Here is a 17,572-nt window from a genome sequence, read left to right as displayed (position 1 = left end):
TTTTTCTTGTCAGCCTCTCCTTATATTTATTATGCAATCTTTACATTCCTGACAACCTTGGATTATCTGACCATTAATTGCGGTAAAAGGTGGCGATGGTCTATCTATTCTCTCTGACAAAACCTGCCACAAGAGATAAGCTATTATAGTGAGCTGGAGAATTCCGATGAAGGTGTGCTACAGGATCACTTCTGTCATCACCATAACAATACGAGACAATTTTGCAGCAGGTAATGTTCATTGCTTTGTGACACTGCTCACACCAGTGGTCTGGAGTGCAGCCCAGGGGGTTTTACGCCCATGTGAAACCAAATATCAATCACAGGCTCGGTTGATGCTCTGAATAAACGTTTGTTTTTCTGCAGTACAGCTGGAATGAGTCAAGATTTTTTGACATTGAAAGTCACCTTAACTTTCACTACTTGGTAAGTAAAAACTGATGGAGCATTACTTACCCTAATGGCTGCCTTGTTGCAGTATACCCTGGTTATAGCAAGCCAAGTGGGCAGATCGAGCACATTTTGGAGTACTTCCTCATCCAGTTCCAAATTTGTCAGCTGACCCTCGCCTTTAAGCGTACTTACATTGATTTTGTCAGGAGAGAGATTCTTTGTAAACCTAAAATACAAATTCAATAAATAGGTCATATGGCATTAATGGTATTGGGACCCCTACATATTTGAGTATATTTAAAATTGCCACTTTAAAATTACTTGGTTTACATTTACATTGTGCTGCTACAGTTTGGAAACATTCCAAAAAAATTCACCTTGGAGAGGAGGATAAAAGGAAGGAAAGGATAAAAAAAAAGTAACAAGAAGCAACTCTTTAATTATGGTGAAATGGACATAGAAAGTGACTGAACTATGTTCCCAAAGATGGGCTTTGAGAATTATGTGGAATGAGAAACTGGAGGAAGAAGGAACAGCTCTGTCTTCCTTGTTCCATTTGAAGTTTTGCCAAACAATGGTAGGAGAGAGAAGTCACCGTAAAAAAGACAAAAGGACATGGTTAGAGAAATTTTAAGAGCACTTCAAAATCATTAAACAGGGAACACAGATTTAGTGAGAAGGGGAAGTGCTGCTTGAGTGAGATTGAGTGAAGTCTGCTGAAATTTCACCGAGGAGAAGGTGCAGGTTGAAAAACTGCCAAGAAGGACCTGGTTACCAAAGCAAGGATGAGTCTCTTCAGTAATGTTATGAGCCAGGGCTGAGATGGAAATCAGCAACAGTGAAGCCTTAGCTTCAGGTCCTTAAATTATTTCCACAAGACAAGAGGAGAACTTCTTTCTCACTACATAATAATGACTAGAAATTAACTTGGAGTCTGAAACACTTTGTTGAATTCCAGAGGTGAATACCATTCCCAATTTTGACACTTTTGTCCCTGGCAGCCAATCAGCCTTCCACCATAATCAACAATACAAATTTGTAAATTGTTTGATGCAATTTACAGACTAAAAACGTATGCAGATAACAATGTTTTAAAACATTAGTAATTGTCCAACTGGATTTAAGAATTTTTGCAGCATTAAAAATTCTGCTCAATCCGGTTCCTACATTCCAAGAGGTTACTGCTAATTTATCTAGAATAATGTGTTTCCTGTTTATTCTGTACCCAGTACAGCATTTTGAAAGACAAGAAACTTCCGTCAACTACACACGCGATTCCTTGGGTGTTCATTGCAAATATGTCCAGTAACCCCACCCTTACTTAAAATAATTAATTCTAGTCTGACTCTTTTTCGTCAGAAAAGCTGGCAGGCTTTCATTCAACCTTCACTCATAGCACATCAATTGCTCAAATTCTCCTCGTGAATTCACATTCTTTCTGATAACACATTGTCATTGCACACCAGACTACAATATCCTCACGGACATGTTCATTTGATGCTGTAGTCTTGAGATTCAACCCATTTTCTACCTGATTTGCTGAATGGTTGACATTTAAAAAAGGCATGCATGGACTTTCACGCTGACATGGAGCCAGAAACTTCCAAGCTCTTGGCACTCTGCAAATCTCCTTCACCAAACAGAGCTGAAATTATAACTCATTGAGTATTTGGGGTAAGGAGTAATTGATCAGTGTTCTTAAAGGAACAGAAAAGACAAACAGTTAAATACTGCAAATGTTCCAAGACCTGGACTATCATAGAAACCCTACGGTGCAGAAAGAGGCCATCTGGCCCATTGAGTCTGCATCGACTGGGTGGGACAATCCCACCCAGGCCCTATCCACATATCTGTGCATCTCAGGACATTAAGGGACAATTTAGCATGGCCAATCGACCTAACCCGCACATCTTTGGACTGTGGGAGGAAACCCACACAGACACGAAGAGAATGTGCAAACTCCACACAGAAAGTGATGCAAGGCGGGAATCGAACCCAGGTCCTGGAGCCGTGAAGGAGCAGTGCTAACCACTGTGTTACTGTGCTACCTATTTACAAGCAGCTAACATAAAAATACCTTATTTATTAATGTCAGTCCTTCTTGGGAAACAATAGGCTGCACCAATGGTCTGCGTCACTTATTGACTGAACTTAGTCTATTGCGGCTATCGAGGCCAATTTGTGACTGGCAGTCCCCTTCGCAAATGAATAATTTTGATCTTTTTTCTTCCGGGGGCTCTTTTTTCTAGCCATTTCTTCTGTCCTCTGGCTTTCCCATGCCTTTCCTAACCGCTCATTTCCAGCACTCCAGTTAGCAGCAAGCTCTTCCCTTGTAAAGACTCCAATTCCCTCAACCGCAAGACTTGTTGGTCTCATGCCAAAAGCAAGCTCATCGACAAAGACATAAAGCATATGTTTGGAGGTTTGCCTGATGTCCATTCAGCTCACATGATCCACCTATCAGAGTTACTACTGACCAATTGAGGTACAAAAGCAGGAGATCCCAGTACACTGGTAAGCTTTTATATCCAGCAATCTTATCTTGCCAAGCCATGCCCATTATTCATCTGGGGCAGCAAAGGTGGCATTCATTCAACTGCCTTTCTTGGCTTGAACAATTTGTCTATGCCTCACTGCTATCAATGAGGCTGCTGACAACACAAGCCTGGTACACATGGAGCTTTCATTTTTTGTTCATTTGCTATTAGTTTACACTCAACGTCTCAACTCAGACATGACAGCTGTGGCCTTGACAACCCTGGTGCTGATTTTGTCATCCTGGAGCAGATTGCGAGTAATTGCTGATCCAAGATCTGTGAAGCAATGGACAACCCCAACAGTGGCGATGTTAAAGGAACGTGGACGCTCTCATCTCCTGGTGCATAATTTTGGACTAATGATTAGCATCAGGAAGATCAAATTTCCTGCCATTTCAGGGAATCAATCTACAATATATAAACACAAAATACTGCAGATACTGGAATCTGAAATAAAAACAGAAAAATGCTGGAAAATCTCAGCAGGTCTGGCAGCATCTGTGGACTGAGAGTAGAGCCAAGTCGAGATGACCCTTTGTCAGAAAGCAAATCTACAAGCTGTTACAAGTGAATTTCAATATGGGATGCCAGTGCAACAGCATCAGCAAGAGCACAAATGAGGGCATCACATACTTTGGTCTTGCCAAATTAAGCAACTTGCCATCAGCTCTGGCAAGCACCAGGTGATACCCTCATTTGAGTTGGCGAAAGCGTGTAATAACAGGATGGACAAAAACTGCCATACAGACTTGACTCCAGGACATAACCCTGGTTTACCCTGCTGCTGATCTTCAAATTATCCAGGGGAAGGAGGATCCGAGTGGGCCTGGAGGTTTGGATTGCGTCTGTTTGAATGCAAGGAGTGTAACGGGTAAAATGGATGAGCTTAAGGCCTTAATGTTCGCGAGAAATTTAGATGCGGTGGCAGTGATGGAGACGTGGTTAAAGGAAGGGCAGGACTGGCAGCTAAATATTCCTGGGTATAAGTGTTTTAGGCGTGATAGAGGAGGGTTGAAGAGAGGTGGTGGGGTGGCATTGTTAGTTAAGGAGCACATCACAGCAGTGTAGAGGGAGGATAATATAGAGGAGTTAGGGATTGAGTCGCTATGGGTGGAGTTGAGGAATAGGAAGGGAGCGATTACTATGCTAGGGGTGTACTTTCGGCCACCCAACAGCCCACGGGCAGTGGAAGAAGGCATATGTAAAGACATTTTGGATAGGTGCAGAAAGAATAGGGTTGTTGTAGTGGGAGATTTTAATCTTCCTGGAGTGGATTGTAAGGTGCCTAGAGCTGGGGGATAATACGGGGAGGAATTTGTAAAATGTGTGCTGGAAGGGTCCTTGGAGCAGTATGTAACTAGCCTGACTAGGGAGGGGGCTATACTGGATTTAGTTTTGGGTAATGAGCCGGGTCAGGTGGTTGAGGTTGCAGGGGTGAATATGTGGCTAACAGTAACCACAAATCTGTCTACTTTAGGATAATAATGGAAAAAGATGAGTGCTGTCCGAAGGGGAGGGTGCTAAACTGGGAGAAGGCAAGTTACAGCCAGATTAGGCATGAGCTGATGGATACCGATTGGGAGAGATTGTTTGAGGGTAAGTCCATGTTCGGCAAGTGGGAAGCTTTCAAGGGAAAACTGAAAAGGTTGCAGGAAAGACATGTGCCAGTTAAGAGGAAGGATGGGAAAGGTAGGATTAGGCAGCCGTGGATTACAGGGGATATTGAGGACTTGGTCAGGAAGAGAGGCATATGTTAGGTCTAAGCAACTGGGAATGGAGAGAGCACTGCAGGAATGTAGAGAGAGCAGGAGGGAGCTCAAAAGGGGAGTTAGAAGGACGAAAAGGGGGCATGAAATGGCTTTTTCGGATAGGATTAAGGAAAATCCAAAGGCATTTTACTCTTACGTTAGGAACAAAAGGGTGGTTAGAGGGAAAATCGGTCCTCTTACGGACAGAGGAGGGGAACTGTGCTTAGAGTCTGAGGGAATGGGGGAGATCCTGAATGAATACTTTGCATCAGTATTCACGAAGGAGAGGGGCTTGGTGTCTTGTACTGTCTTGGAGGGAGCTGTAGACCAGTTGAAAGAAATATCCATTACGAGGGAGGAAGTGTTAGAGTTTTAAGGCAGCATAAAAACTGATAAAGCTCTGGGGCCTGAGGGCATTTATCCCAGGCTGCTAAGGGAGGTGACAGACGAAATTGCTGGGCCTCTGACGCAAATCTTTGTTGTTTCTTTGGACACAGGTGAGGTCCCAGAGGACTGGAGGATAGCGAATGTGGTACCGCTGTTTAAAAAGGGTAGTAGGGATAACCCTGGTAATTATAGGCCAGTGAGTTTGACGTCAGTGGTAGGAAAGTTGTTGGAAAAAATTTTTAGGGATAGGATGTATACGCATTTGGAGTGTTGCGATCTGATTAGGGATACGCAGCGTGGCTTTGTTAAGGGGAGGTCTTGCCTTACGAATCTGGTGGAATTTTTTGAGGAGGTGACAAAAACGGTTGATGAAGGATGAACTGTTGATGTCGTCTGTATGGATTTCAGTAAGGCGTTTGACGAAGTCCCTCATGGTAGGTTGGTTGAAAAGGTTAAGGCTCATGGGATACAGGGACAAGTATCTAGATGGATTGAAAACTGGCTAGGTAACAGGAGACAGAGAGTAGTAGTGGAAGGGTCCTTTTCTAGCTGGAGGTCTGTCACCAGTGGTGTGCCGCAGGGCTCAGTACTGGGACCTCTTCTATTCGTAATATATATAAATGACTTGGAAGAGGGCGTACGTGGTGTGATCAACAAGTTTGCAGATGACACAAAGATGGCTGGATTGGCGGACAGTGGGGAGGAGTGTCAGGCAACACAGCAGGATATAGATAGGCTGGTATACTGGGCAGATAAATGGCAGATGGAATTTAATCCTGATAAATGCGAGGCGATGCATCTTGGAAGGAATAATGTAGAGGGGAGTTACATGATAAAGGGTAGACCTATTAAGAGTATAGAAATGCAGAGGGACCTGGGAGTGCAAGTGCACAAGTCTTTGAAGGTGGCAACACAGGTGGAAAAGGTTGCGAAGAAATCTTACGGTATGCTAGCCTTTATAGGAAGGGGTATAGAGTACAAGAGCTGGTGTCTAATGCTGCAGTTATACAGAACATTGGTTAGACTGCATTTGGAGTACTGTGTCTGTGGGAGTTTGCACATTATCCCCGTGGTTGCGTGGGTTTCCTCCAGGTGCTCCGGTTTCCTCCCACACCCCAAAGATGTGCTCTCAGGCTGACTGGTGTAACAAATTGTCCCTAAATTATTCTCCCCTTAATCTGGTTTCCAATGGGGGTACCATAAGCATAGACATGGGTCAAGGGTGGAGGAAAAGCACATTGTGAAGATGGCGGCGTGGGCTCGTTGGGCCGAAGGGCCCGTTTCCCAAGCTGTGTTGTTCTTTGTTCTTCCAATGATGCTCTGTTCTAACTGACAAAACTGTGCATGCTCTCATGGCAAGGAATTTTCTGCAGCAGTTTGGAGGGTCCTTCTGTGCTAAGGTTGAAGGCTTTGGTGAGGTCTATGATAGCACTCCATCAGCTCAAATACACGCAGGCTAGCACAAATCAGTGACAAATGGTATTAAGATCGATATCCAACCAGAACAATCATGCATGCAGCCAATTCTAAATACCTAGTTTAAAACAACTGTAACAAACGTAATCAAATTGCTTCCAAACAATTAATACACTGCCCAGAAAGGACCAGAACCATTCCAACAACTTGTGCACAATATTTCAGTAAAACACAATTCAAATTGTTACACAGAGCCAACTTCACAAACTGTTTATTTCCAAGCTTTAATTCTTAAATATGCAACCAGCTTGGTTAGGAGTACCTGAAAATCCTAAATGCTATGAAAGGTATTAAAAAAATGATATAGATAATCTAAGTCAGTGGGCGAGGGTCTGGCAGATGGAGTACAATGTTGGTAAATTTGAGGTAATCCATTTTGGTGGGAATAACAGTCAAATGGACTATTATTTAAATGATATAAAATTGCAGCATGCTGCTGTGCAGAGGGACCTGGGTGTCCTTGTGCAAGAATCTCAAGGAGTTGGTTTGCAGGTGCAGTAGGTAATTAAGACGGCAAATGGAATTTTGTCCTTCATTGCTAGAGGGATGGAGTTTAAAAATAGTGAGGTTATGTTGCAGCTGTAGAAGGTGCTGGTGAGGCCACACCTGGAGTAGTGTGTACAGTTTTGGTCTCCTGACTTGAGAAAGGACATAGTGGCACTGGAGGGGGTGCAGGGGAGATTCACTAGGTTAATTCTGGAGTTGAGAGGGCTGGCTTATGAGGACAGACTGAGGAGACTGGGGCTATACTCATTGGAATTCAGAAGAATGAGGGGAGATCTTATAGAAACATACAAGATTATGAAGGGAGTAGATAAGATAGAAGCAAGGAGGCTGTTTCCACTGGCGGGTGAAACTAGAAGGAGGGGGCATGGCCTCAAAATAAGGAGAATCTGATTTAGGGCTGAGTTGAGGAGGAACTTCTTCACCCAGAAGTGTTAATAATCCGTGGAATTCTCTGCCCAGTGAAGCAGTTGAGGCTACCTCATTGAATTTTATAAGGCAAGGATAGATACATTTTTGAACAGTAAAGGAATTAAGGGTTATGGTGAGCAGGTGGTAAGTGGAGCTGAGACCATGAAAAGATTAGCCATGATCTTATTGAATGGAGGAGCAGGCTCGAGGGGCCAGATGGCCTACTCCCAGTTCTTGTGGTCTTATTATTTCAAGTTCTTTCTTCTACACATAACCTCAGCAAGTTAATATGCTCCTACACTGAGCAAAACAAATCAGAATGTCAAACCCAAACAGAATTTCATTACAAAAACATACAAAATACAGTTATCTCTGGAAATTACTTGTCAGCTACTTGGAATTGTAGTCCAGACACCAGCTCCTTGCTTCCTTTCACATCACACAAACTATTATTTTTGTGACATGAGAACTTGAATATTTGCACACTATATTTTGGCCTGTTATTTCTTTACTTAAAAGTCTAGTACGGTAGTTACACTTGAACACATTTACACAAAAATCCTTCAAACATGGGTATCCAAAGATTTGGTATACTGAGTGACCCAAGATAAAAGTTAGGATTGTTATCTGCACAGACTATTACAGGACCTAATCAGCCATTTTACCAAAGCAAAACTTCATGTCTAATACTGTGAAATACTTAAGATAAACAAAGATTTGGATAAATCAAATGTGTCCATATCAGGCCCTCTGCTAAAACACCCCAGTGTGTGGTGTCAGACTACTTTTCTAACATCTAATCTAGGATGAGACATAATCTTCCTCCCAACTAAACATGGATTGTTAAAGTCATCACATTTTGCTCCTGCCACAATTCCATGACCTGACATTGATACAATCCCATTCCCAGGCCATTGTCTCCAGTTGAATCAAACTTTTCCCAATTTTGCTGTCCTCTTCAGCACTTCCTCATATTCTTTATACCACTGACTTCCACATGGTATTATTCCTCACTTCGAACCACCTCCAGACTCAAAACTACTTCAACACTCTCCTAGCCAGTCTCTTATTCTCTAACATAACCTGTTTAAGTTGGGAGATGATGTGGGTATGCCGGCGTTGGACTGGCGTAAACACAGTAAAAAGTCTGACAACACCAGGTTTTAGTCCAACCTATTTATTTGATAATATTCTCACAAGCTTTCGAGGGGACAGCCTCTTCGTCAGGTGAATGGAGAGAACTCTCCATTCACCTGACGAAGAGGCTGTCCCCTCGAAAGCTTGTGAGAATATTATCAAATAAATAGGTTGGACTAAAACCTGGTGTTGTCAGACTTTTTACTAAGTTGGGAGATGCCAGCAAATTCCTGTACACCAACCCAGTTGTTGCTGATCTACACTGGCTGCCAGTTGCTGAAAACTGATACTCATTAACTTCCTCAAAAGCCTCACTCAGCCACATGCTTTAACCATTCAACCATTCAACTTCCTTCCTCAGCAGTATCTCCATCATTCAGGCGCCTGTCCTCTATGTTGAGTCTTGCCTTAAATATTCCCAAATTGTGGCATTACTTCCTCTCACTGACAGCCAGTACTGATTTCACGGGATAATGGCACACTAAATGCTGAATTGCATTACCCTCTAAAACTTACTGGCACAGTTTTCTGGCACTTCATTGAATTTTATAGCACAGAAGAAAGCCACTAGGTGCAGTGTTCAAATCAGTTCTCGAAAATAAGTTTTCTATTTAGTCCATTTTCCTGCCTCCTCCCCATTGATTAAAAAAATACACACACCCTTTGAGAAATTACATTCTGTTCCTATCAGGGATCTGTTTTGGGGCCACTGCTGTTTGTCATTTTTATAAATGAACATAAGAACATAAGAAATAGGAGCAGGAGTAGGCCATCTAGCCCTTCGAGCCTGCCCCGCCATTCAATAAGATCATGGCTGATCTGTCGTGGCTCAGTTCCACATTCCCGCCCTCTCCCCATAACCCTTAATCCCCTCTCTTATCAAGAACCCATCAACCCGCTTCTTAAAAATATTTAGCGAGGCAGCCTCCACCACTTCAACGGGCAGAGAATTCCAGAGATTCACCACCCTTTGAGTGAAGAAGTTCCTCCTCAACTCCGTTCTAAACCGCCTCCCCTTTATCTTGAGGCTGTGCCCCCTAGTCCTACTGTCTTTTTTGAGCGGGAAGAGTCTCTCCACCTCTATCCTATCCATCCCATTCATCATCTTATACGTTTCAATGAGATCTCCCCTCATTCTTCTAAACTCTAACGAGTACAAGCCTAGTTTATTCAGCCTCTCCTCATAGCTCAATCCCCTCAACTCCGGTATCAGCCTAGTAAACCTCCTCTGCACTCCCTCCAGGGCCAAAATATCCTTGGCCCTGGATATGACCTAGATGAGGGTGTAGAAGGATGGATTAGTAAATTTGCAGGTGACACTAAAGTCGGAAGAGTTGTGTACAGTGCGGATGGATGTTAGAGTTTGCAGAGGGACATAGATAAGCTGCAGAGTTGGGCTGAGAGGTGGCAAATGGAGTTTAATGTGGAAAAGTTTGAGGTGATTCACTTTGGAAGGAGTAACAGGAATACAGAGTATTGGGCTAATGGAAAGACTCTTGGTAGAGTGGATGAGCACAGAGATCTTGGTGTCCAAGTGCATAGATCCCTGAAAGTTGGCACCCAGGTTGATAGGGTTGTTAAGAAGGCATACGGTGTGTTAGCTCTTATTGGTAGAGGGATTGAGTTTAGGAGATCATGTTGCAGCTGTACAAAACTTTAGTGCAGCTGCACTTGGAGTATTGCGTACAGTTCTGGTCGCCGCATTATAAGAAAGATGTGGAAGCATTGGAAAGGGTGCAGAGGAGATTTACCAGGATGTTGCCTGGTATGGTGGGAAGGTCGTATGAGGAAAGGCTGAGGGACTTGAGGTTGTTTTCGTTCGAGAGAAGAAGGTTAAGAGGTGACTTAATTGAGGCATACAAGATGATCAGAGGATTAGATTGGGTGGATAGTGAGAGACTTTTTCCTCGGATCGTGATGGCTAACACGAGGGGACGTAGCTTTAAATTGAGGGGTGATAAACTGAGTTGTTCTTTGTAGTGGGTAGTTAGATTTCTTTGAACATGACTACCTTCGTCACACTTACATTTTAAATCTCACTGAACATCCACAAAGCTCAGTGGCCCATTTAGTTCAATGCACAGGAAGTCTGGCTTAGATCAGAAGGAATCTTAAATCCATTCACCTTGCTTAAGTGAAATAAATCTCAAGTCAAATGATCCCTCATCCATTAATGTAGTCAGCTTCAATTACTGTGTTCCAGGCTGGTTTATGTGGCTCGTTCATTGCTGAAGGCAAGTTGTTATTGATCATGTACAGCAGCAAAACTACAACCTGAATTGGCCCATCACAAAACATCAGCTGCTCACTGAATCAAAACCAATTGATTGCCTTAATCCCGGGCTGCATTTACAATCTGATTGTCACAAAGTTTGCTGATGGCACGAAGATGAGTGGAAAAGCGAATTGCGTGGAGGGCGCCGTAAGTCTGCAGAGAGATTTGGATAGGCTGTGAGTGGGCGAGGACCTGGCAGATGGAGTATAACGTTGGCAAATGTGAAGTTATCCACTTTGGAAGAAATAATAGTAGGAGGGATTATTATTTAAATGATGAGAAGTTGCAGCATGCTACTGGGCAGAGGGACCTGGGGGTCCTTGTGCACGAATCGCAAAAACTCAGTCTGCAGGTGCATCTGGTGATCAAGAAGGCGATTGGGATGTTGGCCTTTATCGCGAGGGGGATAGAATGTAAAAGCAGGGAGGTCTTGCTGCAACTGTACAGGGCACTGGTGAGGCCGCAACTGGAGTACTGTGTGCAATTTTGGTCCCCTTATTTGCAAAAGGATATATTGGCCTTGGAGGGAGTACAGAGAAGGTTCACCAGGTTGACACCGGAGATGAGGGGGTTAGCTTATGAGGAGACATTGAGTAGGTTGGGCCTGTACTTGAAGTTTAGAAGGCTGAGGGAGATCTTATAGAGACATAGAAGATAGGTAGAGAGATTCTTTCCACTTAGAAAGAAAGCCAGAACTAGAAGGCACAGCCTCAAAAAAAGGGGGGACGGGGGGGGCAGTTTAGAACATAGTTGAGGAGGAACAACTTCTTTCAGAGGGTAGTGAATCTCTAGAATTCTCTGCCCATTGAAGTGGTGGAGGCTACCTCATTGAATATGTTTAAGTCACGGGTAGATAGATTTCTGATCGATAAGGGAATTAAGAGTTATGGGGAGCAGGTGGGTAAGTGGAACAGATTCACTTCAGATCAGCCATGATCTTACTGAATGGTGGGGCAGGTTCAAAGGGCTAGATGGCCTACTCCTGCTCCTATTTCTTATATTATGTTCTTCCATTCATGCCCTCTGTTGTATCACTTAATATCAAACCAGAGGTGATTGAAGCAAGATCTCAAATTGATAGAAGTTCAGCACATGTGGAATAAACCAATTACAAAGGCTTCTTTACAAAACTCTTATCTGCAAGAGAGCTTCTGAATAAGTCTTCAGCTGTGTGACAGGTTATCAGAAAATCATGGTTAATTAAAATATAAGTTTAGATGACACCTTTGAAATCTAATGAGCTTCACTAAATTATGACATATTCGCACAGTAAAGATTTGTGGCTCAATGTGGGAGGAGCAGAGGATTCACCATGCTTCAGTGTGCCACAGTGGCTTGCTCTTGGAGTCTTCACAGGGATTTAGTGTCAAGTACTAGCTGTCAGGCATTTTTCCTCTGAACTGAAATGAAAGGAATTTGGATTGAAATAGAAAACGCTGACAACACACTGGTGCAAGTTGCAAATGTATTGGCAGTATTGTTAACTCATGATACAGATCAGCAAGATCTCAAATTCTAATCCTCTTTAGTGGTTACTCAATTGCTGTCAGGGCAGCAGTGGGACAATAATTGGTTTGTGTCCTGAACCAGGGTAGGAAAAGATCAAGTTCAGATTTTGTTAATCTGCTCTCCACAAATGAATAACCTCAAAATATTTATTGTTTGGGCGTGTGTGGCCATAGTTAGATTTGATCTACTTCAGCCACCTTCACCCACAGATGGAGCCCCATGAACATGTGCAATTTGACCTGTGTGACCCTGTGTGGAATGCAGAATACCATATAGTATGTAATATTCAAGTTTACAAGACAACTGGTTATTGTCATGACAATAGATACAACAACTACTTGAGACCATCACCCTAAGGAAAATGGATGGATGGATGGATGGAGTAACAATATGTTTTTCTCAGTTTTTGCAGGAAAATCAGAAAAGTCTCAATACGGATGGCTAAGAGTAGGTTATTCAGAGTTGCTAAGCAAAGATAACCGATTCTTGCCTTATAAGGTGCTGACTGTAACTCCAATGGCTGCAGAAAGCAGCTCTGAATCTCCAGGGAACATGACACAGCTTGTTTATATAAACAATATACAACGACCAGTTCATTAGTCTGCACTGGCCACAATCTCACCCAGGCCATATTCCTGTAACCCCACATATTTACCCTGCCATTCCTCTGACACTCGGGTCAATTTAGCATGGCCAGTCAACCTAACCAGCACACCTTTGGACTGTGGAAGGAAACCTACGCAGACCTGGGGAGAACGTGCAAACTCCACACGCAGACAGTGGCCGAGGCCAGAACTGAACCCAGTCCCTGGTGCTGTGAGGCAGCAGTGCTAACCACTGTACCACCCACTGACAAAGAGATGTGGCTTAATACTTAATCTGTAAACTAAGTACTCTGAGATTTGTTTGTAGGGTGAAGAGTTGAAAATGCACGATCAGCATTTGAATCTCAAACTGGAGAGAAAGAAATGGAAATGTGACATCCTTTCCAGCTAACTGGTATGTTCTTGGTTAAGCTTGCATGTCTTTCTAACTGGCTATATTACACATGTGTTCCACTCTATGCTGTGTGACTCAGCCACTTGAGGGAAATAAAATTTTCCAACTTAAAAGTAAATGCAATTTGGAATCACTGTGCTGGAACATCTTGCTCCCAAGACAAAAAGTACAAATCGAGATCTAAAGAAATATTCACTGAGATTCAGCTGGGGAGCATGAAATGCAACCAACTGTTAAAAGCATTTCTGAAGAGCTTTAAGATTTTACATTTAAAATGGCTCAGAGTATTTCCAGAAGGAGCAGATATGATGCAGTTCTATAAATTAAATATATTGTAGGCCTCAAATTCCCCAAATTATCCCAAAATAATTCCTGTACAGCTGAAATTTGACTGGACTGGAGTTTGGGGCAAAACTGGTAGAATCTGGTCATAAGCGGACTTTGTATGAACTCGTCACTAAAGGAGGATGTTGCGAGATATTTCTCCGATGTTGAAAATTCCAGTTAATGAGTGTCCTAATTGGCAACTGGGAAAAGCACTGGCTCCAAACGGAGACTGAATGTTTCAACTGGCAAACAATTCTAATTTGTGATCCTAAAGATGTAATCATGTAGTTGTGAAAGTGCAATATATTAATATGATTGATCAAAATGGACATTGTGTTTGCCTGGTTATCTTGTACTATATTAGGTTGGTTAATACTGAAGAAAATGGGTGTAGGTTACAGGAAGATATAAATGGGTTGGTCAGATGGGCAGATGATGCACTTTCGAAGAAGAAACAACATGAGGGAGTATTTAATGAATGGCAGGATTCTGCGTAACTCAGAGAAACAGATTAGGTTAATTATTCGCAGATTGCTGAAGGTGGCAAAGCACATGAATAGGGTAGTTAAGAAGGCACATGGGACACTTGCTTTCATCAGTTGTGGCATAAAGTATAGCAGCAAGGAGGTAATGTTGAAGTTGTATAGGGTGTTGGTTAGGCCACAACTGATGTAGTGTACAATTCTGGTCACCTCACCACAGGGAGGATGTTATAGCACTAGAGAGGATACAGAGGAGATTCACCAGCATGTTGCCTGGGATTGAGTATGAGCTATAAGGAGAGACTGGATAGTCTCGAATTCTTTAGAGCAGACAAGGCTAAGTTGGGGGGGGGGGTGCGCGGCGGGGTGTGTGTGTGTGTGTGTGTGTGTGTGTGTGTGTGTGTGTGTGTGTGTGGACATGATTGTGATGCATAAGATTATGTATGGTATGGACAGGTTGAATATGGAGTAGCTATTCCTCTTGCTTGAGGGGTCAATCACAAGGTGACAAAGTTTTCAGGTAGGGAATGGATATTCAGAGGGAATTTGAGAAAAAACTTTTTCACTCATAGGGTGGTGGGCATCTGGAATGCACTGCCAGGGAAGATAGTGGAGGCTGGAAACCTTACAACCTTAAAAAAATATTTGGATGGGTGCTTGAAATATCATAACATTCAAGGATATGGTTCTGAATGTATGAATAAGCAATAATTCTGATCCAAGTTGCCTTGTGTCACTTTAAAAACTGACCTCAAACCGAGGCTTTGAGGAAACACCATAGCCCGTTTCCAAAATTAAAATTCCTCGGCTTACGATCTGATAATAAGAAAGTAAAGGTTTCACGTCTATAATACAAGTGAATTTTGGCAATCAGGCATTCCAGGTTTCAAAGGAAAAGCAATGTACACAAATCTTTCAAAACACTCATGAAAAACCTAACATTTTAAATATTCTGAAAAGATTTCTTTATGATCATTTTGATAATGGCTTGCACCCACGCACATCAGCTTTGCTTCCCTATTGTGCAGTGTTTAATTGTTGTCACATTTTATGACGCTAATTATTTGTGCCTGGTAGAGGACAGAATATTATTTTCCCCCATTTGCTGTGCAACTTTTTTCTAATAAAGTTTGCCTACAGATAGCAAGGGGCATACAAAACCTTTGGTGGAAGTTAGCCAACCTCCAACACTAAGAAGTCTCACAACACCAGATTAAAGTCCAACAGGTTTATTTGGTAGCCATAAGCTTTCAGATCACTGCCCTTCATCAGGTGAGTGAGGAGCTGTGTTCACAAAGAGGGCATATATAGACACTAACTCAATTTACAAGCTAATGGTTGGAATGTGAGTCTTTACAGGTAATCAAGTCTTAAAGGTACAGACAGTGTGAGTGGAGAGAGGGTCAAGCACAGGTTAAAGACAGGTGTATTGTCTCCAGCCAGGACACTTAGTGAGATTTTGCAAGTCCAGGCAAGTCATGGAGGTTACAGATAGTGTGACAGATGCATGTAAAAATGGAACAGCAATAATCATGGGGGATATGAACCTCCATATGGATTGGTCAACGCAAGTCAGACGTGGTGGACTTGAGGAAGAGTTCTTACAACGCTGTTGAGATAGTTTCCTCGAACAGAACCTACGAGGGAGCAAGCTATCTTGGATCTGGTCCTGTGTAATGAGACAGGTAAAATTAATGACCTCCTTGTGAGGGATCCTCTTGGAATGAGTGATCACAATATGGTTGAATTTCTAATACAGATGGAGGGAGAGAAAGTAAGGTCCCAAACCAGTGTCCTCTGCTTGAACAAGGAAGGTTACAATCGGATGAGGGTGGAGTTGGCTAATATAGACTGGGAACACAGACTAATTGGTGGGACTGTTGAGGAACAGTGGAGGATTTTTAAGGAGATTTTTCTCAGCAAAAATATATTCCAGTGAAAAACAAGGAATGTAAGGAAAGGATAACCAGCTATGGATAACTAAGGAAATAAAGGAGAGCATCAAGTTAAAAACCAACGCATACAGAGTGGCCAAAATTAGTGGGGAACTAGAAGATTGGATAAGCTTTAAAAAACAACAAAGAACGACTAAGAAAGCAAAGATAGATTATGAAAGTAAACTGGCACAAAATATAAAAACTGATCATAAAACTTTTTACAAATATGAAATGGAAAAGTGTGGCTAAAGTAAATGTTGGTTCCTTACAAGATGAGAAGGGGGATTTACTAATGGGAAACAAGGAAATGGCCGAGGCCTTAAACAAGTTTTTTGCGTCAGTCTTCACAGGGGAGGACACAAATAGCATACTGATAATTGACAGTCATGGGACTGTAGGAGGTGAGGAACTTAAAACGATCACTATTACTAAAGAGGTAGTGCTTGGTAGGCTCATGGGACTAAAGGTAGACACGTCCCCTGGTCCGGATGGAATGCATCCCAGGGTACTAAAAGAAACAGCAGAAGTAATAGCAGATGCATCAGTTGTAGTTTATCAAAATTCACTGAACTCTGGGGAGGTGCCAGCTGATTGGAAAACAGGTGACGTGACCCCACTGTTTAAAAAAGGTCGACAAAAAGCAGGAACAAAAGGCCAGTTAGCTTAACATCTGTAGTTGGGAAAAAGCTGGAATCTGTCATTAAGGAAGAAATAGCAGGACACCTGGAAAAGAATGGTTCAATCAAGCAGACACAGCATGGATTCATGAAGGGAAAGTCATATTTGACTAATTTACTAGAATTTTATGAGGATATAATGAGGGTGGTTGACAGAGGGGAACTGATGAATGTGGTGTATTTGGATTTCCAGAAGGCATTCAATAAAATCCCTCACAAAAGGTTGCTGCATAAGATAAAGGTACACAGAGTTGGGGGTCAAGTGTTAGTGTGGATTGACCATTGGCTACTCAACAGAAAGCAGAGTGTCAGAAATAAATGGGTGTTTTTCCAGTTGGCAATCAGTGACGAGTGGCATACCGCAGGGATTGGTGCTGGGGCCTCAACTGTTTACCATATACATAGACGATCTGGAGGAGGGCACCAACTGTCGGGTAACAAAGTTTGCAGATGACACAAAGATGATTGGGAAAGCAAATTGTGTGGAGGTCACAGAAAGTCTGCAGAGATTTGGAAAGGCGAAGCGAGTGGGCAAGGATCTGGCAGATGGAGTATAACGTTGCTAAATGTGAGGTTATCCACTTTGGAAGGAATAATAGTGAAATGGACTATTATTGAAATGGTGAAAAATTGCAACAGGTTACTGTGCAGAGGAACCTGGGGGTCCTTGTGCACGACTCACAAAAACTCAGTTTGCAGGTGCAGGAGGTGATCAAGAAGGTAAATGAAATGTTGGCCTTTATCACGAGAGGATGGAATATAAAAGCAGAGAGG

At 42.6% G+C, this 17,572-nt stretch overlaps 1 protein-coding gene across 2 annotated transcripts in view; it reads right to left on the bottom strand.

Annotated features, from left to right (window-relative positions):
• The window catches only part of LOC145357109 (bridge-like lipid transfer protein family member 3A), a 157,733-nt gene that overhangs the window by 100,110 nt on the left and 40,051 nt on the right, over positions 1–17,572 (bottom strand). For both annotated transcript variants that reach the window (XR_013889254.1, XM_080210239.1), the window contains exon 2: positions 456–618. Coding sequence is in view for 1 of the 2 variants with exons in the window: in XM_080210239.1 (XP_080066365.1) it covers positions 456–618 (163 nt within the window). In the remaining variant the exon portion in view is untranslated. The remainder of the gene's footprint in view (positions 1–455; positions 619–17,572) is intronic.

The sequence above is a fragment of the Carcharhinus amblyrhynchos genome, chromosome 22 (genome assembly GCF_965287045.1).
Source record: "Carcharhinus amblyrhynchos chromosome 22, sCarAmb.v2.hapA, whole genome shotgun sequence".
Taxonomy (NCBI): domain Eukaryota; kingdom Metazoa; phylum Chordata; class Chondrichthyes; order Carcharhiniformes; family Carcharhinidae; genus Carcharhinus; species Carcharhinus amblyrhynchos.
Note: the sequence above shows the minus strand (reverse complement) of the source record. Positions and strands in the feature narration are given on the sequence as shown.